Source organism: Erigeron canadensis, chromosome 6 (genome assembly GCF_010389155.1).
Source record: "Erigeron canadensis isolate Cc75 chromosome 6, C_canadensis_v1, whole genome shotgun sequence".
NCBI lineage: Eukaryota > Viridiplantae > Streptophyta > Magnoliopsida > Asterales > Asteraceae > Erigeron > Erigeron canadensis.
This window is the reverse complement of record NC_057766.1, coordinates 24,336,142-24,360,095: the sequence shown is the minus strand read 5'-3', so window position 1 is coordinate 24,360,095 and position 23,954 is coordinate 24,336,142. Positions and strand designations below refer to the sequence as shown.

Here is a 23,954-nt window from a genome sequence, read left to right as displayed (position 1 = left end):
TAGATAATTTTAAAGTAAGAAGTTGGTTTAAAATCTGAATGATTTATTATTAACTTTAAAAAAAACTTATAAATGTTTAAAAGACTAATAATGAAAATTAAATGGAAGTTCAATCTAGGCAAATCACTAACAATTTGCTTAAAACTACAAAATATATACTAAGGATTGAAACTATTATAGTTGGACCGCATAACTAAAATTTTACATAGTCCTCCATGAAAACAACTCCATAAAATGGATGAGTTTATCACAAAATGGATATCTCATGTTTTGGTCATGGGGCTTCAACTGAACCAAGTCACCAAGTCTTGTACAATAAAGAATTAGTAGCAGTCACCAATGCCTCGGACATATTGGAATCTTAAAACCTCAATAGTCACTTACATACAAGTTGTAATTTGTTTGAACGAAGAGTTGTAATAACGTACAACATAGAATACAAGGACCAACACCACCTAGATCACAAGGACTTGTAACAACGTAAGAGTTTTCTTAATAAAAATGGTTAAGATTGAAATTGCATCATAGGCTACAAAAAGCTTTTTGGCAAAGAAAGCAGCAGATTGGCACATCTACAACAGAAAAAAAAAAATAACCTTGCCATTCAAGTCTTCATATGCCTGAAGGGCCAATTTAAGGTTTAAAATTCACCTACCTGCTAAACTCATCCATAAAAAGCAAAACTTTAACAGATGTATATAGGGCAGTATTATTTCATCTCTGGATCATTGTACTGTCAAAACACCAAAATAAAACAGCTCCTCGCAATCTAGGAATATCGGTCTGTACTCTAATAGCACTTGCCTGAAGTTATGACCATCTCGAGTTATCGTTTGACTCCATATGTGTGACCACACATACAACTCATCACGCATGCAACAAACTGGATCCTTTGTTCTTCATGTTTTTCATAATCTTGGCATTCAACTTCTCCATGAATTTAGGGTTGGCTAGGAGTCTATTTTTCACATAGCTAGTCCGAGCATCGTCAACTAGCTTATCAGCTTTACCAGCCTCCTCAATCAGACCAAATAAAGTCCTGAGACAATCCTTCCTGTTCTCCTCACGATGTTCATACCTACAAAAGTTATTAAGTATTACTGATTAAGATATCTAATAACAGGGAAACAGAGTTGAAAATTAGTGAATTCTTGGAAAGGGCATTATAGTGGCACCTTCAACCCATTTTCTAAGAATGGGTAAATCAGTAAACTTGGATATATTTTATCTTAAATGGGCAAATCACGAAATTAGCTAAAACGGCAACAGGTCAAATGTGTCCAACAAATTAAAATCTGAAGTTTATTTTTCATAAAAGTAAAACCTTGCCAATCATTTTACTTAAAAATTTGTACAGAATATTATTGTAATAAAGAATTTTCGTGATAATAATCAACCCAATAATTATTTAATATTTTTTTAATTGAACAAAAAAAATACTTATGGTCAACCCAACGCAACCAAGATTGTTTTCATGCCAGACTATATACGACATATTTCAACTTGAACCTGCTTTGGACCCTTATTTGGCATTGCCGTGTTAGCAACGGAAATTATAAAATTAAGCATATATCAGTAATTAAAAAGATCAGCATAGTAAAGGACTGAGTTTACCTCTCACTGGTTATACAAAGTTCATCTTTTCCCGGATTGTATCTTTTTCCAACCAATTCTCGTAGTCGGCGAAACTGGTTTTTGGAAAGGCCAAGCTCTTTCACAGTGACGGATAGTTTGGCTTTTCTATTTTTTGGGTGCCATGAATCACCACCAGGAACAAAAACAACCCGTGTTTGCCACCGAAGTATTGGTCCTTCCCCTGGGGGATCATCTGTGTCCTTTGCTACCACAGGAGTGTCATCAAACTTAGGGGGTCCCGCTTCCTCTATCTCCTTGGTGTGTCTCATCAGCATATCATGCTCGAATTCCTGATACATCTCATAACCTTGCTCAGGCTCAATCTCACCAGTTTCAACCATATCTGCTATCTCATTATATTTCTCTTCTACCACTTTCTTCAGATGATCTGAACTCAGAGAGAAAGCAAATATTAAGATACCTAGCAATACTTAGATGCACATCAAAGTGTTCACATTTTATTAAAATAAAACTTGGCAGATATTACAATCATAATAGCAGAAAGATGTGAAAAGTGTAAGGGTTAATACCCGTTGACAGCCTATACATAACAATTGATACATATGAAAAAGAAAATAATACCAAACTGGCAAACTAACGGCACAAATTCATGGTAAGCAGTGTGGCATTAATAAAAACTGAAAAAAAGTATCTTTGTATCACTACCGTCCCAACCTTTCTACTCGGAGATACACATCCATCCGGGAGTACTTCAAAGATGCCGTTCAATAGGTAATGTTGAGATCCAAAGAATCACACTTATTAACTACAGAAAGAATTATGGAAAGCTTGTTGTCGTCATTGGTGTCATCTACCAAAACAGGGCTCTTGTCGATGCACCCAACATGGTTAGAGGTCAAATGAACTTCAAAAGGCTAATTCTCAGACATCCTATGTAGTCAATTTCCTGTCCAAATTTCGGTACTGAGATTTTCGGTGAAATTTACCGAAATCTCACTAAAATCGGTCAAATTTCAGTCCAAATTTAGGTGGTATACCAGTTTTTCAGGTTTTTTTTACTTTTTATTTAATTTGTTTTGTCCAAACTTGAAAACAACATAAAAAATACTAACATTTGCAAGTATTAACACTAATCTATCAAATATTGACACTTGTAAGTTTGACTTTTGATACTTAGATTAGGTATTAACTTAATATAATTGCTATTTGTGTATTGCAATTTTTTTGGTATATATATATAATTATATATAATATTTTGCATAGTAGTAAAATTACCGAAATCCCACAACCGATATTTCAAATACCGGTCCTTGACCGAAACACCGAAATTTTGGTCCTTAACTACTTAGCAGACATCAAAATTGATATCAAGAGAGTCTCTAACAAGATAACTCTTGTAGCTGCTTTGGAAGATGCTGTCAAAAACAAGTGAGAGAACAGTTCATAGGCAAGGAAGCTTATCGTGCAGAAGAAGAGAGTGTCTCTCAATAATTTTTTGACATGTTGGCAAAGATCAAGAAAGCAGAAGTAGTAAGGCAGGAACTAGCTAAGCTTAAGGAGGAAACATATTGGCTTTTAAAATTCATTTTTAAACCTGAAAAGAATCAAAACTCTAATCACAAGTGACAGAAACAACCTTCCCTTGAAGTTAAAGAGAGGCATTGATTTGTTTATTGATACAACAACCTCGTCAACTGTTGCCAAAATCCACAGAAATAGTCATTTCTAAAATTGAGACTAATTGTTGCGGCAGTCAGTTTATATCCTTGAAGCTTGAAAGAGAAGAAATGTAATCAGTAAGAGGCTAAGAGCTTACTGCCGCAGCAATTAGCAACAAGGTCAACACTAGGATAGCAAGACTGTATCATTGTATCTACAAGTAGAATGGAACACTAAGCAGGTGTTTATATATCGTCTTGAAATTGATAATGTGATATTGAATAATCAGAATCAGATAACCAACTGTAATGGAACATATTTCAAGAGATACTTTTCCAAAGTTCTTCTCTTGCTCAAAGTTCTAACTACCTATAGTTATCTAGTATCTGGAAAAATTTCCCTTCAAACATTACAGCTACTCGCATTCACCACCTATCAACTATTCTGACAAGCAGCAAACTTAATGAAAAATAAAAACATAAGAAGACAACAAGACACAACAATATCGTCTACAAAAAGGGTGCAACGGAAATGAATATACCTGGGAGGAGCTTTTCCCACATGAACATATCCTGAAGTATCTGCTCACACTCCTTGGTGTCTTTAAGGTAACCATTATCAGTGGCCTCCTTAATCAAACCTTCCCACTTTCTATCATCCATATAAAAGAACTCATCTTTCGTCAAACGCTTGGTCACAATACTTTTTGCATCATACACATTATCATTCTCCTCGTCCGTCATATGCATTTCATCAAAATCGGATTCAAACTCTTGATCATTCACACCATCAACAGGTTGCATCTTAAACTCTTCCAGCAGCTCGTCATCTGTATCTGCATGATTTCCTGTAGCTTTCCTCCTAAATATCGATTCTACTACATCAGGCAATGCCTCCTCATCGTTGTCTTTAAAATACTTCTCTATCTGGGTTTTCAGTTCTGTTACATAAAAGCCAATTCAAAAGGAAAACTTAGTTTTCGTGTAAATAGTTTCAAATACAATATAGTTTTATAAAAAATCAGTATCTGAAGTGATCTGCCAAACCTAACAAAGTACGTTTTCATTTTTACATATTGGGTTACCTAAAGCCAACATTACCAAGATCAAGGTCCTACCAAAGAACGTTTTCATCTTTGCTGGATTAAAAGTTGTAAGATCAGATATCCTACCAAAAATGGCATGGTCTGTTTTATAAAGTGTTGTAATTCATATCAAAGACTATGCATATGAAAATCAGTAAAAAAACATTTTAGAAAGTCAAAAATAGAAACTTAAGCGAATTCACAAGAGTCAAAACTAAAAGTTTAGTCCCAGTTAGAAGATGATCGTGCGATCAGGGTCCTGCAATGCCAAGCCAACTAACAAGATCAGTTTGCTAAACATGGTGATCCTAAGACACTACCTCAGTCTTACTTTCATAACAATCCTAACAACAATGTTCTGGTTAGTATGATCATAACTTTAAAGAATCCTGCCTAAAACCAGCACATTGCTTAAAATGAAACCGGTTAGTCACTTGGTTGTGATAAACGCCGACATTATCAGTGTTAACTACACTTTTTCTTGTGAACAACTAATTCGGGATGGAGAGCGTGTGTGTAGGATTCACTTGGTGTTAAAAAAACACTTATGGTAAAACATATAATACAGAACATACGAGTAACAGATGGCAATTCTAATCAAAACCTAAGCGAGTGAATCACATTTCTTACATGAGCAATGCAAACACGCCTAAAAACATAAATACACACCCACTCGGAAACATATTTATAACTTCTGCAAATTATAATACATTATAACACTCTCATCTTGCTAATACATACATAATGGTTACACGTCGCCTAAAACTTTCGGGTTTTTTCACTTATTTTAGGACGGAGGGAGTACATTAATAAATAAATTAAAAAAATTTAAAAAACCAAAAAACAAAGTTATAAACTTTATAGCTGATTTTACTGCATATAGATATAATGCTAATAAAAATGGGTGTGTATAATAAAAGTTCAATTAGAGAAATAAGCAAACACAAATCAGGATAATTAGGGTTAAAAAATGAATAAATAAATAATTAATGAAAAGTACCTTCATTGCTGACGTCTTTAATGTCGAGATCTTTAGGGGGGATGTTATCAGTTGAGAATAATCTAGAAAATTTAGATTGAAAGGAGGGTGTTGGATTATTATTGTTAATAGTGATGATTTTGGGAATGTGTTTAACGGAGGATGATCGATTAGGGTTTAAGAGATAATTAATGGGGATTTTGTGAAGAAAAGCTCCTCCTCGTCTCATGATTTGTTGTGATGTTAATAAATTAGGGTTTAAGGTTTTATGGCGTCAAGAATGAAAAGAGGGGGGGAGAGAAGTGGTCAGTGAGGTGGAAATGAGATACAGTGGTCTTTTTTTTTTTTTTTTTTGAGGAGATGATTTACTTTTCATACAGCAAATAGTTTCTTATGACATTTTTGCCCTTATATATAATGAAAATATCCCCATGTTGAAAGTTACATGGGGAAATGTTTAAAATGTCCTCCTATGTAATATTTTTACCTACAAAGCTACAACCCTTTAAAATATTTTTACATACACTATTTTCTTAACATTAATAATTAAATTACACTATCAATTCTTTATTTTTCTAAAGTATCTCCAGTAACCTTTTAAATCAATTACTTTTATATGAATTATCTACGGCACTCAACGTCGTATCCACTACCAACACTCGCCTCCACCACCACACCGTCGTCGTCACGACCACCACCAAATCGCGCGGATACAATGCTAGTATTTAAAAATGAGATGATTTACATTTTTTCTCCTCCTCGTCTCATGATTGATGATGTTTTACTAGTAGGCGGTCGACTTCATCGAGGGTTGGATTTATATCATCTAACAATTTTTTAAAAACCGGACCGAATATTGAACTGGTGTTGTAGAATTTTACTGGTCGGATCGGTCAGATCGGAGTTGGACCGGGTTATATATATGTATATATTTTCTTAGAAATATAATATATATATATATTGTTGTATATTTTCTTAAAAATAAATATAGGTTTAATATTTTTTTTAAGAATTTAATCAAAATCTATCCATGTAATACATATAGCACGGTACCCGCGCGATGCGGCGATAGTCATGACGGTGATGGTGTGATGGTTGGGCAACGTTTGGTGATGGAGCGACGTTGAGTTGTGTATATAATTTATGTAAAAGGTTAATGGACATATTTTAAAAGATAAAGGATTGATAGTGTAATTTAATCATTAATGTTAAGGAGGTAGTGTGTGTGAAAGTATTTTTAAGGGGTGCCAAGTGAAAATATTACATATTTTCAACGTTAACAAAAATAAAAAGGGTTATTTTTTTTATAATATAGTATAGATAAAAGATGAAAATTATGGAAATATAATAAATATATAGACCATATATGCAACTTGGTTGAAATATAAAGTGAAATTAGTCATAGGATTCTTTTTGGCGCCTGGTAACCCGACCATCTTTTTGGTAACCCGACCAGACTTTTTGCAGCGACCTAGAGAGGGGGTCCGCTTTTATTCTGCCATATTTACCATTATAGACATGGGGGCCCGCATTTTTTTCACTTTTTGCAGCGACCCTCGCTGCAAAAAGTAGAAGTGGTCGGGTTACTAAAAAAGAATGGTTGGGATATGGGGGGCATTCTTTTTCTCCCATCCTATCTTTCTGGCTGCTTACTCCCATTCACTTTCTTCTTTTTATGAACAAATTTCATTCACCTAGTCAACCTCAATCTCTTTTATATCTATTAAATACGGAGTAAAACAATTTTCCCCTCAATTCAACCATCACCACCATATCTTTATAATCGCCTTCAGATATACGGCGAGAGTTAAAATTCCGGCCAGATCTACCACGAAAGAGACGAAGTTTTCCGGCCATATTTCCAATCAAATGAAAGACGAGATTTTCCGAAGAGATATCCGATATACGTTGATGGTATACAGACGAAGTTATGGTGGTGATTAGAAGAAAATCCAAAAAGAGTGAGGGTTTCTTCTTTTTCTTGGTCTAGAAGTGATATAATGTCACTGATATAATGATAGGAAAAAAAAAATGGAAAAAAAAGGATTTTAGTAGTTTGAATCCAGTTGACTGACTCATCCCGGTTCAAATAGCAGTCCGGTTCAAACGACTCGTCCGGTTCAGTCCGGTTCGATATCAGCTATTAGACCGGGGTTGGTCCGATCGGATTCCAAAATAATCTTGGTCAAACCTCGGTCTGATCGGTCCGACCGACCGGTTTAAAAACATTGCATCTAACGCATGGGTGTTTGTATTTCACTTTTGTTGGTGGAATACTGGAATATATGAAAATAGAAACATAAAATAAATTTTTTTTATAAACTTTAGTGTTTTATAATTTGTAGCTTTAATTTTTAATCGAATATTGAATAATAGCCAAGCTATCAGGCTGACTTCGTCGACTGGTGGATTTGTATCATCCAACACATGTACTTCTAATTTGTTGGTAGATTATAAAAAAGTAAAAACATAAAATATCCTCTTTTTATAAATAAAAATAAATCATAATTTGTATTTTTGATTTGTAACTTAATACTCACAAGTAGGCAGTTGACTTCATGGATTCTCGATTGGTTTCCTAAGGTAACCTTAACCAAAACATAAGCCAATGAGTAAGGTTCGAATACTTGTAACGCTCCATAATCAACATCTCGTTGTCTAGGGTACGTACAAGGATTCACCATTATACGGTGAGGTTTCTTTGATATCGTATCTCGACTGAATATTAAAAAAAACTCTTTTTATAACTTTATAAGAGAGCTTTGTTACACTTTTATTCATCTTTATTTTCTTATAAAATAAATCACCTTTTTTTCCCAACCTTTATGCCTTTAAAATTACTTAACTATCCCTCGGCTTTTAATTATTTTTCAGCCCACACACTAGATTTACCCAATATATTTTCAAAATTTTTTCCAACCTCTATCAACTAAAACTACATGTTTTCTTTATTCATTAATTTAAAGATAAGAAATTTTCGATATAGTTTTGAAGGTGTATATACTATTTTAGACACCTACAACAAAATTTACTCAATTGGTCATTGAATCCTTAGTAACTAACATTTTTAATAAAAAACAACATCATTCAATCAAAACATGACGAGTGTTTTTGGTATGCCCAACATGTAACATGTTTTTATCATCTTATGATAAGAACTCCACATCTTCTTCCAAAACCAATATTTTCTAAACTACATTTTCTGAGCACGAAAATCCGAATCAATGTCGATGAATGCATACATGTTCTACATACCCATTGATAACTACAAATGGAATAGCCTCTATGAAAAGTTTTGAATGCGATACAAAAAAGGCAACAACATGCCAAAAAATACAAATTGGACATGATTCATTTACGATCTACCCATCTATTGTAGCATAATACTTCCGTATTCTACCTGGAGCTGCTATCAAGTTAATAATCATAGATAAATCATAAAGAAATGAACCGGAAACCAAAAAACCGGTCCGAACCGCGTGATCCGAAACCCAAAAAACCGAAACCAGAAAAAACCGAAACCCGAAAAAACCGAAAACAAAAAACCCGATGTGTAACAGTTTGATAACGGTTTTCAATATTCATTAACCGCGGTTAACCGAACCAAACCGAATTTTGATATATAGTTACCTATAATATATATATATATATGTATATTTACACATATATGTATTACATAAATACATCATTTACATATCTATTTAGCTAATTTTTGTATTTGTTGTCTAAAATATTAACAATTTCATTAACTTTCTTTTACAATCTATGATTAATTTTGGATAACTCTAAGTAAATTTCTTACATATATATATATACACTTTTTGAGAAAAGTTGTTAACTTTGTTTAAAATATTTATCAAAAATATTAATAATATTAATGTAGTTAAATAACTACTATTATACATAGAAAAATTAATTTAATAAATGGTTAACCGAAAATAAAACTGAAATTAACTGAATTTTTCGGACAACCGATTTACGGGTCACCGAGTCAAAATAGGATAAATTACATCTGACATAGGTATCTAAATTTATTGACTAAATAAGTAAACTCTTTTTATAGGTATCTAAAATAGGATAAATTGACATTAAAGTGAGCAACATCACACATATTACATTTTGGTTGTGTTTTCGTTACTTTGTGAGGTTTGAAGATTTTCCGATTAGGGGAATTTGACCAAGGATTTGAATACAACGGATTGCTCAACATCGACTATTTAGGTAATTATTGGAATCTCCAAAATTCAGAAAAACATTTTGAAATTGAAGGATCTATAACACTAAATATGAAATGATAGGAGATTATAGATAAAAAGCTAAAAATTAATATGAAAACATGTAACATATAAGTTTTATTTGATAATTATAAACTAGAACGGACTATTTACTTTTTTTATTTTCTTTTACTTTTTTATTAAAATTAGATAATTTTATGATTTGTCGTTTTAAAAAAAAATAAAAATAAATAATGTATGATTTTCTTGGATAAGAGTTTTATCCAAAATTTCGCTTGAACCAATTATATCTTCTTTATATTAGTAAGAACTAAGCATGAATAGTAAGCATGATGAATAGTTACTATATACGTAACGAGTTACTATTCGTCCACCTCACATCTTGAAATAATAATCAGATTTTGCTACATCACATCCTGTCCGAGTTTTGAAACACGGGTTACTTATTGTTTTTTGCAAACTTTTTTTCCTTTTATGTTTCCAACTAATATATTGCAACTTTTTCATCATCATATCCCGTACCATTAAGTAGCATACCATTATGTACCAATATTCTTTTTTTCATACTTTTTTTCTTTGGTTTTTTTAACTAACATATCGAAAACTTAAATTTATACTCGCAATGAATATAATATTTGTTGTTCAAAAATAAAGACAAATAATACGACCATGTCGAGAACCAGAGAAATTCCTTCAAGTTATTTAACCAAATTGAGTCAAGTTGAGCAAGTCTTAACTGTTGAATGAAAATCAAGAGTTATCTTTGAATCTTGGTTATATTTTAAAATGGAAAGTGATAAATCCTTCTAATAAAACCTCTTAATAATATTCCTAACTCGTTGAAATTAAATGATGAGATTAGGAGAGAGAACTAATGGATAACACTTGTCATGCATTCATGATATTAAGAGGATTAGTAAGAGGATTTTTAGGAAGATGTATCATTTTCCTTTTAAAATATATACTTTATAATTTATCAAAATCTAAGACATGTATCCAAAACCAATTTGTGTGCAAAGACTTGATCAGTGGCCGACCGAGCAAATACTCTTCCAATGAGGCGAGTGGATGGGCCTAATGTCCATACCAGTAAATGTATACCATTATCAACGAAAGTAACAGCCATAATTTTGGGTTTAAAAATATGGATAGCGATATCCATAAAAACAATTAAGTCATATATATTTTTCAGTGTGCTTTATTAGTAAAAAAACGTCAAAAATATGGATAGGAATTAAAAGATAAATATGAGGTGAGGTGGCAATCTGAAAGAAAGTCTTTCACTCCAATACGACCATACCTACGTATATACTGCAGAAGAAAAGAGAATCTACTAAAGTCCCAAAAACTGGTTGTGTTGGATTTTTATAACACAAATTTGGGGTTTACAACACTTGTACTTCTCTCACTACCCACTTCCCCTTTACCCAAATTGCATATATTATTATCATCTATTTATTTTCATTCATCATCTTCCTCTTATATATATATATTTTCTTATTCTTATTATCATCTCACCTTTTTTAATCGTTAAAGTTTGTAACTTTATTGATCAAAACTTTATTATATCAATTCCATTCTCACCTTTTTCTTTTTTTCCTTGTCCTAATATTGGATTTTGTTTCTTTTTGGTGCAATATATATAGATATATCAAGAAAGGATATATATGTCATATTTTTAATATGGTTTGATGGCTTTTTCTGCTGCAAAGACAATAATGGGTTTGAATAATAATAAGTTAATAGTGAATGCAAGTAATGGTGATAATTATAAAGTCTGGGAAGATCCATCCTTTATTAAATGGAGAAAAAGGGACTCTCATGTTTCACTCCATTGCCATGATTCTGTTGAAGGTGAACCTTTTTATAATTTTTTTTTTTTTTTGTTTGTATAAGTAATAAATTTTAGGATAGTACAAAAACGTTGACTTTTGATATTAGCTTATTTATAGCTTTTCTTTTAGTATTAAGAAGATTAAGCTTAAGATGTTTGATTTGAGATTAGTTATGAACTTGCTTGTGTTTTTAAGTATCCATTGTAGGGAGAATTGAAATTATAATATTTATATTACAATATAAAGTGGTAAGTTACCAAGGGAGTTTGTTTTTCCATTAAGATGTCGCATTATCCGTAATAACTCTTCATGTAATGTGTATGATCACTTAAGAAATTCGTTTGTGCAACACATCTAATAGAACAAATAGAAAAAAAAATATAGTATACACACACACGGGTTCACACACTGATGTATACCACACTAGGGTGGCCACGCCAAAACCCGATGTGGTGAGGGGTGATCACTCTGAATTTATGTACCGTACTGGTCACTTTGAGTAACTCATTATCTCCCATTCTCCTTTGGTCATAAGTTACTACACTTTTACTTTTTTATTTCGTTTAGTGTATGTGGACCCGAGCTTTACAGATTTTGCTAGTCAAAGGTCTGGTACTACAGCTACCAAAATAATTTTTTATACATTTGCTTTTTGAATGATGTTAGATATGGTTAAGGATTAGTATCATTATTCAGTTGGTTGACCTTGCTTATGGTTTCAAGTTCCCATTGGTGGGTGAATTAAAATTTTGATACGTTAGAATTAGGTGGCAAGTAACTACAAACTAGTCATGTTTATTTTTTATTAAGATATATGGAGTAGTAGTTTTGTTTGTAATACCTCTTTGTGTTTGTTTTTGATCAGCGATATATGTAGACTCATTTTTTTTAATTATATGTGTTTAGCAAACTCAGTCAACAGATAATCCATTCAAAATGCAATTCTAAAAACCCTCTTAATAGTTGGTTACGGATGAAATGTTTTTCACTATTTAAACTTTTCACTAATTGTGTAGTTGCTAATTAAAACAATGGACAACTTTATATACTCAGACAATTTGTTTTAAAAAACTTCCCCAGGTTGGCCTCAAATACTAACCCAAAACTAAGTTTTTCCATTTTGGATGGATGAAAACTTGAAAACCAACACAAACTGAGTATATATAGAGGCTGTATTTTAAATGCACATGAAAAGTATGTGCATGTTTATTACTTTATTTCTAGTTGCACTGACGGTCGTGCTTTCTCCCTGCTTTATTTGTAGGTTCTCTGAAATATTGGTCAGAACGAAACAAAGTCGACCTTCTTGTGTCAAAATCAGCAGTTTGGGATGATGATGCTGTTTCCGGATCAATTGAATGTGCTAAGTATTGGGTTAAAGATTTGCCTTTTGTTAAGTCACTGTCAGGTCACTGGAAATTTTTCCTTGCTCAAAGTCCTACTACCGCTCCCTCAGAGTTTCATGATTCAGTATTTCAAGATTCTACATGGGAAACAATACCAGGTGAGCATCGACCGAGTTTCTTTCTAATTAAAAAAAAAATTGTCTTGAGCTTTATGGTTGTATAAAATTACTGATCATCGTAAACAAGTTACATAATAATATCGATCTGGAAGTATTTTCTAGATACTAATAGCACTAAAAACATCATGGTTGATAATTAATTTCAGAAAAGTTATGTTTGACATGCAAAGTCGTAAGTATAATTCTTACTGAACCTATATAACAATAAGATATGTACGCCTTTTTTTTTTTCCTTTTCTCTTTTGGTTTCTTACAGTTATTCTGCTACAAGTTTTAATGGTTCCTTGTTTTTCATTTTTGATCAGTACCGTCAAATTGGCAGATGCATGGATATGATAAACCAATATATACAAATGTGATATATCCATTTCCTCTTGATCCACCCCATGTTCCTGATGATAATCCCACTGGCTGCTACAGGACATATTTTGAACTTCCTAAAGATTGGGAAGGTACAAACTTGATACTTTATTCGTTGCCATTTAATCATTTTCTGTGTGTTATGGTATCAAAATTAAGAACTTATTCTCATGCCCACAAACTACTTGTATCATGGGATCTCCCATGGAATGTGCGAAGTTTCCTCCTTTCCCCTACTGTTTTTGTCTAAAAACATGCCTGTCTTTTTTGTTCTCAATATTTCAAGTATCGATGGTTGATTTATATTCACACATTTTTCTATATCTTCATATACTAAAATGTTATTATATACATTTGACTGATAGTCAAACATGTCGAATACGTATTGGCCATAGTTGTCAAAGGCGAAAGCAAACTCAAAGTGCAATGACCCCAAATGGGGCCAAGGCGAGAGGCGCAAAAAAAAAACGTGGGCCTGAAAAAAAGAAAGCGTAAAAGAGTACATAAAATTTCAGTGTCTCTAACAAATGATAATGAAGAAAATTTTGGCGAAGAGGGTATATAAAGTAGCAGAAGAGTCTTAATAATATACCAATAGAAGAAAACTTACCTTTTTGTTAAATGAAGAATAGTATGATGAATGATGATATTGATGAAAATGATATCTACCAAGTGATTTTTGGAACAAAGTTTCTTTAGTGATATCCCTAAAATATACGTGATTTTTTATGTGGAAGGCGCTTCATACAGTTAGTGGGCCTTTGGCCTAGGGTTTCAGGCGTTAAGGTTGGGCATTGCCTGCCTTTTGTGCCTAGGCGCAAGAGGCGCTCGCCTTTGACAACTATGGTATTGGCCTAGGTAGATTTAGAGTTATATTGAAAAAGGACAAACATGTTGACTGGATTGGTGTATAACAGGCCGGCGGATACTATTACACTTTGAAGCTGTTGATTCTGCTTTCCATGTCTGGATTAATGGGGCTCTTGTTGGATACAGGTATTGGTTTTGTCTTGCATGCTCATTAGGGGATATTTGGAGGGCCAAGTATCTGAATAATTTGTCTATAATGTTTGGATAAATTGATTCTGCTTCTAATTGTATGATTTTTTCATACCTTTGCAACTGACCAAGGACGAACTGAAATTCTCTTAAATTAAGTAATAAGAATTTCAGTCTCATTTCTCATCTTTTCTTTCAAAAATACCATTTTTGGAGGTTGTATAGTTATTAAAAATAACCAGAACTTGCAACCCATCGAATTACTACATTTTATTCGATCCTATTTGCATCAAAACATCCTTTAGCTTTAATCAGTTAGTCTACTGCAGTTTTTTCCGTCTCATAAGAATTCATTTTTGTTCACTCTTAAAATTAGATGGTTTTCATATTACATAGTATATATATTTATTTTGGTGGTTGTATTTGGTCAGTCAGGACAGTAGACTACCTGCTGAGTTTGAAATCACTGATTTCTGTCACAAGTGTGGATCTGACAAGAAGAATGTTCTAGCTGTAAAAGTATATAGATGGAGTGACGGTTCTTATCTTGAAGACCAAGATCATTGGTGGTTGTCGGGTATTCATCGAGACGTGCTTCTTTTAGCCAAGCCAAAGGTCAATGATTTTATTATACTTTATACGAACAAAAGTATGCCGATAGTTTAAAAAAGGACAAGTGTTAAATATGTTATGCATGTGTACAGGTATTCATTGCAGACTACTTCTTTAAATCAAATCTAGTGGAGAACTATGCCTATGCAGATCTAGAGGTAACACCTCCATTTTTTCTTAACAATTGGTGAAAAACAAAAAGGGTGATATGATGTTGACATTTTTATCTTCTATGTCTTAGGTTGAAGTAATACTTGATAAGTCGTTAGAAACTAATGTCCTTACGGATTTCAAGATTGAAGCCACACTATTTGATATCAGTGGTGATAAGGGTACTGATCAGCTATCGACTATTGTGGCACGTTTTGAGCTTCAGACCCCTCCTATACAACCTTTAGGGTTTCATGGGTATCGACTAACTGGAAAAGTGCAAAATCCTAAGCTTTGGTCTGCAGAGCAAGTGAGTAATCTCGGATCTCAGCTCACTATCATATTTTATCTCTAACGGGTCAACAGAGTAGTATCAAAAGGTTTCCTAGAAAGGAAACATTACTGGGTCAAGCAGATAAAACCTTCAATTTACAAAAAGTTAGCATTAGTACTGATAAATATTATTTTGTAGACAAGTTTATCTGTAAAAATCTTATAAGATTTGGAGAAAAGGCGGTTCAGGTCAACCTGAGCTGTTCTGAAGCACAAAAGTTTGTATCTGCCGACTTAAACCCATCTTGACTTGTACCTGACTGCTTGATCCATTTTTTTTTACCGCTGCGTATAACAATGAATTTTGTTGGCAGCCAAATCTATACACGTTGGTAGTTTCCTTGAAAGATGCATCAGGCAATATTATCGACTGTGAATCATGCCAAGTTGGCATACGAGAAATTTCAAAAGCCCCAAAACAGTTACTTGTTAATGGCTGTCCAGTGATAATAAGAGGGGTAAACAGGCATGAACACCATCCACGTATAGGAAAGACAAACATTGAATCCTGCATGGTCAAGGTGAGACTTCGTTTCTTTTGTTATATTTCGTTTTCTCGCAATAAGATTAAATTTATAATTTCTGTTTTATTTATGATGCAGGATTTGGTGTTGATGAAAGAATATAATATAAATGCTGTTCGAAACAGCCATTATCCTCAACATCAAAGATGGTATGAGTTGTGTGATTTGTTTGGAATGTACATGATAGATGAGGCCAATATTGAGACACATGGTTTTGATCTTTCTCATCAATTCAAGCATCCAACACAAGAACCACTTTGGGCTTCATCTATGATGGATCGTGTTATTGGCATGGTCGAGAGGGACAAAAACCATGCCTGCATTATTTCTTGGTCTCTGGGAAATGAAGCAAGTTACGGACCAAATCATGCTGCTATGGCTGGTACGATTAATATTAGAGGTTGCAACTTGGATGGGTGGGGCAATAACTTTAAAAACATCCGAGTCAAAACTGATAAAGTATTTTGCATGGATCAAAACCGGATTGGGTTGGTGCTACCTGAAACATTATAAAACAGACTTGTAATTGTATTTGTATATGTGTTATATTATCGTGATTACAATTGGGGATAATGATAAAGATATTTACACTTTTAATCCCTAAACTATATAACATGTCTAATATTATATAAGTTATAATTATCATATGTATATTTTGTCTCAACTCCGATAAAAAGTTGTACTACACTCTACACTACAAATATCTGTTTATAGAAAAGCTATAGATTTATTAAATGTTTTGCATTTAAAATACACTATGGGCCCCTTTGTAGAGATAAAACATACCGCCGCAAATCGACTCTTCATCTGTAGATGGGCCCGGAATCACATACTTTACATCATTTTAGATCAATTACCTTCCGATGTATTCCGATGTATATTAATACAAAGGTCATGTTTTCACTTTTCAGGGTGGATCCGTGGAAAAGATCCGTCAAGAGTTGTACACTACGAAGGCGGTCGATCAAGGACACCGTCAACCGACATCATATGTCCTATGTACATGCGTATTTGGGACTGTGTTAAGATAGCAAAAGATCCGAATGAAACTAGACCTCTTATATTATGCGAGTAAGTTCATCTTCTGATCACTAAAATGACGCAACCAGCTTCCACTTGCGCTTTCTTTTTATTATATACTTTCTGTTGTGTTTAATTAAAATTATCTGATGCAAATTATCAGGTATTCGCATGCTATGGGTAATAGCAATGGGAACATTCATGAATATTGGGAAGCAATTGATAGCACATTTGGTCTCCAAGGAGGATTTATATGGGATTGGGTTGATCAGGGGCTACTAAAAGAAAGTAGTGATGGTAAAAAGTATTGGGCATACGGAGGTGACTTCGGAGATACCCCAAATGATTTAAATTTCTGCTTGAATGGTCTCTTATGGCCAGATCGGACTCCACATCCTGCACTACATGGTGATTTTATAGTTCTTTTGCTTAGTATTGTGTAATGGTGGTAAAATGGGCAGGTTGGGCGGGGCCAATAAGCAGTCAAAACGAGTAATATCCAAAATATGACCCACTCTTCCGGTTTCCTTTTTAGTTAACTGCATTAGCTGAACTCATTTGACCCAGTAGAGATAAGCAATAACCCAAATCGAACTGTTTGTTGGTTGAACTTGTCACCTATAATAATATTTTGTTCTAGTTACCAACATATATAGCAATGCAACATTTATTTTTCCCTATAGGTACAGAGATATCAATGATTCCATAGCGAATCTTTTTGCACCTATTAGGCTAAGTATACCGTGATCTGTTATTTATTTTCAGAGGTCAAATATTGCTATCAACCGATCAAAATTTCTTTCACCAATGGTATTATCAAGGTACTAGCATGCTTCTTACTTAGTTTTGTATCTATTTTTTTTTTTTTTGAAGCAAATGTCATAAAGTTGATCTTACATTGTCTAATCATAGATCACAAACACCAATTTCTTTCAAACAACACAAGCGTTAGAGTTTAATTGGCTGATCGAAGGTGATGGATGTAAACTCGGTTCGGGAATTCTCAAGCTACCAACTTTAGATCCCCAAAGTAATTATGATATCAAATGTGAATCAGGTCCTTGGTATCCATCATGGGCCTCATCCTCTGCTGTTGAAACTTTTTTGACCATAACTGCATATCTTTCACAATCAACACGATGGCTTCAATCCGGTCATGTCATATCATCTCAACAATTTGAGTTACCCATGAAGAAAGACCCTATCACCCCTGTAAGTATTTTTCTTTGCTTGGCAATATGGATAATCTCTTGAGGTAGGGATCGAAACGGACTGCATGACCCAGAACACTTTTCTTTACCTATATTGAAGTGTTTTTGATAGTTTAAAGTTTTTTTTATAACTGATTATTGTTTCTATTCAATTATGATTACCAAAGTTATATTATGTCAATAATAATTAGTTTTTTAGTAATATGATCTTTTTGTATGGTAAGTATTCCCAAACATTTGTCCCAGATGGGACTTGAACCCGTAACGTATTGCTTGGTGAATATGGGCACCCTTGGTACCATTACGATGCCTTATGCAACAAAAATGCACTTTAGAACCTTTTTGGTTCGTTTGACCTTTCTTTTCTCGTTTTTTTTTTATTCCTCATTTTTGACTTGCTAGAGATAAACATAACCTGAGTTAATTTTTTGTGTGTGTGTGTGAGAAAGGAAATGGGCCAAATTCCCCAACTTTATTTGTCTTTTGATTTGCCTCTCACATTTGACTTTACACGTTTAGAGGAATCGTTAATTTATGCTTGTTCTTCAAATCTTGTTTACAATCTCTGATTTGCCTTGCAGGTCCCGAAGATTAAAAAGATTACATTGGATTATGAAGTCATAGACCATAAACTTATTATTCGCCAGAACTTTTCGGAGATAACCTTCAATGATCAGTCTGGTGCAATTGAGAGCTGGACGGTAATTACTTCTTTCATGCTGCATTACATTTTTCCTTATATTCATCTATGGTTCCGCGTGTACTAGCCACATTTATAATTTTTTAATGAGGTGTGCGAGTTTTCAAATATTACAAAATCAGTTTCAAAACCCATGCCCAACCACTTATAAAACCTGTTTTAAGGTTTCGTCGATTTGATGGTGATAATTTATAGGTTGAAGGAGTACCCGTGATGCTTAAGGGCATAACACCATGCATCTGGCGTGCACCTACTGACAATGATAAAGGAGGAGAAGACAATAGTTACTATTCTAAATGGAAAGCGGCTAATCTTGATAATGTGTGCTTCATTAAAGAAAGCTCGAATATTAAAAAGATCACAGACCAGCTCTTAGAAGTAACTATCGTGTATAACGGTTACCCAAATGGTGATGAAAATGGAAAAGTTATTTTCAAGGTCGACATGAAATACTCATTCCGTGGTGCAGGAGATGTTATTTTAGTTAGCTATGTAAAGCCACACTCTGAACTTCCTCCTTTACCACGTGTTGGGGTTGAATTCCATTTGGAAAAATCAATAAATAATGTTAAGTGGTATGGAAGAGGGCCTTTTGAATGTTATCCAGATCGTAAGGCAGCTGCCCATGTAGGGTTGTATGAAAACAAGGTGGATGAGATGCATGTTCCTTACATAGTTCCCGGAGAATGTTCAGGTCGAGCTGATGTTAGATGGGTCACATTTCAAAACGATCTAGGTTCGGGAATCTATGCTTCTATTTATAGCGACTCTCCACCTATGCAAATGAATGCAAGTTATTATAGCACAACTGAGCTTGATCGTGCAACACATAATGGGGAACTTGTCAAGGGAGATGACATTGAGGTAACTTTTTACATCTAAACATCCAAAACCAGTAATATTACAGAGTTTAATCTTACAGAGTCCAAACTGCAATGTTTATGTATTATCTTTGTGTGTTTACACCAACAGTGGAGAAATCAAATATTTGTTGTATCCCTTGTATGCTATTAGCTGTGTGCTTACATAGGATGCTATATTTTTGTTAGTTTTGACATTATTACATGCCAAAATGATACATTTTTAACTAACATGTCGTGCGTTCTTATGGGCCACTAGGTTGACAATGCTTTGTTTTTGATTGACCCGTAGGTGCATCTTGACCACAAGCATATGGGTATAGGTGGTGATGACAGTTGGTCCCCGTGTGTTCATGACAAATATATGGTTCCTCCTTCACCTTGCACTTACTCGATCAGGTTCTTTCCAATGACTGCTGCGACATCTCCTCATGATATCTATAATGCCCGGTACTGAGATAGTCCTTAACGATGGACATCATGCTCGACAAGACAATAACGATAGCCCGGCATGGTCAGTGGGTGAATAGCAATGGTTGAGGTGGAGAAGAAATCAATAAGTGCAGGCAGCATGGGAGATGAGTTGATAACGGCCAAGCATTTTCGACAAGGTAAGTATAACCTGGTCTTTATGTTTTAGTTTAACTTGAAACAGATAGCAGTTATAGCCAATAGCCGAATACAGTGTGTATCAAGATACAGTTTACGATTTTGTTCTGAGTTGGGTTTTCTTTCATTTTGCAAAACATTACTTGTCAAACAATAATTTATTTAATAAAAAAACATGTACAATTAGATATAGAAGCTCAAGGACATACATTTGCACTGATGAAAGGCAATGAAGATCAAGGGATCGATTGCTTCATATGAAAATTCCACTCGTCAATAAATGGCATTTTATTAGGATCTATACTCGGCAATACCCATGTGTCAAGTCTTTTTACTACCTCTTTCGAGCTACCAAACAACTTAGCAGCAGCCTTAACACTGGCTTCCCGTTTCTCTATTACACTTCCATGGCATTTCATCATTATAACTCGTGGTATGTTAGTGAAACAAGCACACAGTATGTCTGCAATCATGCTAGATAATAGTGCAAACAACTCCTCTTCACTTATAGGTTTGACATTGCTTTGGTAGTTAAGCAAGATTGTTCGTGTGATACGGTACATCGAATTGGCAAGAATCAACTTCTTAGGAGTGTTCTCCATTACTTCTTTGTTGGTAGAAATAATATGCATGATAATTTCTTCTGCTTTATCAGCAAACCACTGAAGAATCTCTATTGATGTTTTTCCTCTATAAGCAAGTGTTTCCAAAGTGTTCTCCAACCATATGGACTTCTCTTCAACCTCGTGCCACAAGGTCATAGTTGCATTTCGGATATTTCCATATTCACATGTATTATTGAGGCATTCTTCCACGAGATGAGTGTACAAAAGACCTTCGCGTACACTTTTAAACAAGCTATCAATCTTGTCCTTGGAAATATTGGGGAGAGCGATGGCAATGCATGTCATAGTTACAACTGGCAAGCTCCAACTGTTAACAAGTTTAAAGGAAGTTAGAGGTGGAACTTGATCGTTGTTAAAGTTCTCCACTCCACTAAATCCGTTATACTTCTCAAGAAGCATCAGCAGATTCTTTTGTTGTTTCTTCTCAGCCTTTTTGATCAATTGATCTATGGAATTTGAAATGCGTTTGAGCGTTCCTTCACCAAGCTCCATCTCATCTTCAAGTTGCAAAACGTAATTCCAAAGGTCTTCATTTATTTCATCAATTTTTGGGGTATCGGATGGGACGAACAACCTTGCCATCATTGACTTCCACCAATATGAACAATACATGATGCAAATCAGAAACACTACTGGAATGAGCCCCATCATTTTGCTTGATACAACAATTATCTTCTGAGTCCCGATGCAAATACCTAGAAATTGGTTTTTCAGTTTAAGGGCAAGAATTCTTGACTTGGAACGGCTTGATAAAGGACGTAGGTGACCTCCTTTCCACTCACCTAGCTTTTGAATCCAGTACTTCTCTACTTTGAAGATCATGAATTGGTTCTTATTCTGTTTAGTGAACGATTCGAAGTTGATTATCATAAAACATCTAAATATTGGAGCGATACTACCCACTACTACTCCAATGGACTGTGTCATAGCAATGAAATACATTGACCACTTATAATCTGATTCCTTTCCGCTAGATAATCTATATATAAGTTTGCCGTTCCGATCATAAGCAGAACCACTATACATAGTAGCTGGAATGGTATAGTACATCAAAACTATGTATGAGATGAAACTAAATACGCAAATTATGTCAGAAGCAATTGATAAAGGGTTACTGGCCATCACAAATTGAGGGCTACCAGTTTCTGCCATAACCCAGTATCTTCTCAAATATAGGTTTAGTTTCTCAACTATAGATGCTAAGCTATCTTGACCATATAAAGTTCTTTTCGTAGTAACTTGGTACTTAGTTTCAAGGTGTTGCTTAAAAGCAGGAATTGTTATAGCGGAAGAAATCAATATTATCAATAGCCAGAGTGATATAGCCACATAGCTGTTTACCATATAATTCAGGACATTGATGTTAGTTGGGTGAGTAACAATATCCGGATCATTTATAGCACCAGTACTAATTTGAATGCAAATATTCACAATCACAGTGATAACAAGAATGGCCAAACCTATGACATTTGCAAGCAGTGTATCATTTTCCATAGACGCCAAAGAAGGAATAAAGTTAGCCATCATTGTGCACATGAAGGCCATGCTTCCTATCTTGGTTGCTTGGTCCAAGCAACTCTCAAACAAACTAGTTAGATCCACAGGCAGTTTCATGGCGATGGCTATCATTGTGATTGAAGCAGCATTGAGCGTGAAATAGTTACATGGAAACCAAAATTTTCTATTTCGGAAACCATGCAATAAATCAGCTCCCATGGCAACGATGCAAAATAATGATGCTATTGAAATGTATATCCCAATCCACACCATAGGTTTGCTAAACACACCTTCGAGTTCCAAATCTCGAATCTGTGAACAATAACCTAGCAAGGAGGTGATATTTTCCAATGTGAGGTTTACACAGACTGAATCTCGTTCATAGAACAATTCATTAGCCAAAGGGTCTAAAAGTGCGGAACATTCCTGAAATGTAGGGCCCAAGTGCATACTTTGTGAGTGAAGTAATTTGTAATGCGGTTTCTTGATGAAATATGATGAAAGAAACTTGTAAGCAAACACCTCTCTTATAACAGGTTGAGATCGATCTATATCTACATTTCCACGAACTTACCCGAAGTTCTTAGGCATTTAATATTAGAGACTTGGATATATCGAAGTAAAATACACATCTTTTTGACATATATTATTTGATAGGTCAATTAAAATCTTACTTGCAGGTTTAAATGTATATAACAAGAAAAATTGTAGGGATGAAAATTTCTAGGAATTTATCCTACCCATTGTTTGACTAGGTCGATTAAACTATATATGAACTATGGAGTATACTGTGATGTGCCTGGCATGATAGATAGGGTGGTCACGCGATGAACACCACTCGTCAAATGGTGTGATCACTTGTACATTTATAACATGGTCTTTCTTCATGCCCTTGTGGTTTTTCTTTTCATTTTTTTTTTACTTTTTTTTTTCTTTCTAATTAGTATATGTAGGGTTAAATTAATTAAAAGTATTTTCATTTTGAACTAAGTTGCTTACCGCGTGGTGATGCAGGTATCAATATTTTTTGGGAGTGATATATTTTACATATTATACTGCGTAATGTATAACTATATAAAACATGTATTGTTATAAATGGTCAAATAATATTGTAGATTTATCATTCCCTATATCTTTAATTTTGGGACCTAAAACCCATGAAAAACAGCATTGGAAATTATTATCTTTTTTCCTATATTTTTTTAATACAATACCACAAATACATTATTGTAGATCTCCGTACTTTGGAAAATGACAAAATATACATTAATGGAAAAACTATGGCACAACAATAATTAATAGTTGTCAATCTTTATATATAATAAAACAAGATTGTTTCTTATAAGTATTTTTAGAAAGTTTTTGATGTGGCAAATCCATATTTCACCTAAAAAAATCTTTTATTTAATTATGATGTCATATATAAATAAAATAAAAATAACCCTTTACATGTTTAATTAAAATATTAATCATTTATTTAAAAAAAAAATTCTCTCTTATATAATATTACAAATAAAATGTCTTTTTTTTATTTAGTTGA

The 23,954-nt window shown here is 33.9% G+C and overlaps 3 protein-coding genes and 1 pseudogene across 3 annotated transcripts; 2 read left to right on the top strand and 2 right to left on the bottom strand.

The window, feature by feature from the left end:
• Positions 1 to 353: 353 nt before the first annotated feature.
• LOC122603027 lies at positions 354 to 5,677 on the bottom strand. Its single transcript, XM_043775640.1, has 4 exons — positions 5,340 to 5,677; positions 3,797 to 4,195; positions 1,615 to 2,023; positions 354 to 1,078 (listed from the first exon to the last, which is right to left on the bottom strand). The coding sequence occupies exons 1-4, from the start codon at positions 5,545 to 5,547 to the stop codon at positions 868 to 870; spliced, it is 1,227 nt and encodes a 408-aa protein (XP_043631575.1). The 5' UTR covers positions 5,548 to 5,677; the 3' UTR covers positions 354 to 867.
• Positions 2,354 to 3,222, top strand: LOC122602919 (annotated as a pseudogene).
• A 5,530-nt stretch (positions 5,678 to 11,207) lies between the features above and the next one.
• Positions 11,208 to 20,483, top strand: LOC122603026 (beta-galactosidase). The gene is made up of 16 exons (XM_043775639.1): positions 11,208 to 11,407; positions 12,653 to 12,892; positions 13,219 to 13,365; positions 14,191 to 14,269; positions 14,704 to 14,887; positions 14,977 to 15,042; positions 15,126 to 15,344; positions 15,682 to 15,888; positions 15,970 to 16,273; positions 16,803 to 16,962; positions 17,075 to 17,319; positions 17,677 to 17,732; positions 17,824 to 18,123; positions 18,704 to 18,823; positions 19,018 to 19,686; positions 19,975 to 20,483. The coding sequence occupies exons 1-16, from the start codon at positions 11,245 to 11,247 to the stop codon at positions 20,137 to 20,139; spliced, it is 3,324 nt and encodes a 1,107-aa protein (XP_043631574.1). The 5' UTR covers positions 11,208 to 11,244; the 3' UTR covers positions 20,140 to 20,483.
• A 44-nt stretch (positions 20,484 to 20,527) lies between these two features.
• LOC122604508 lies at positions 20,528 to 22,864 on the bottom strand. Its single transcript, XM_043777395.1, has one exon. The coding sequence runs from the start codon at positions 22,862 to 22,864 to the stop codon at positions 20,528 to 20,530; it is 2,337 nt and encodes a 778-aa protein (XP_043633330.1).
• Positions 22,865 to 23,954: the final 1,090 nt, after the last annotated feature.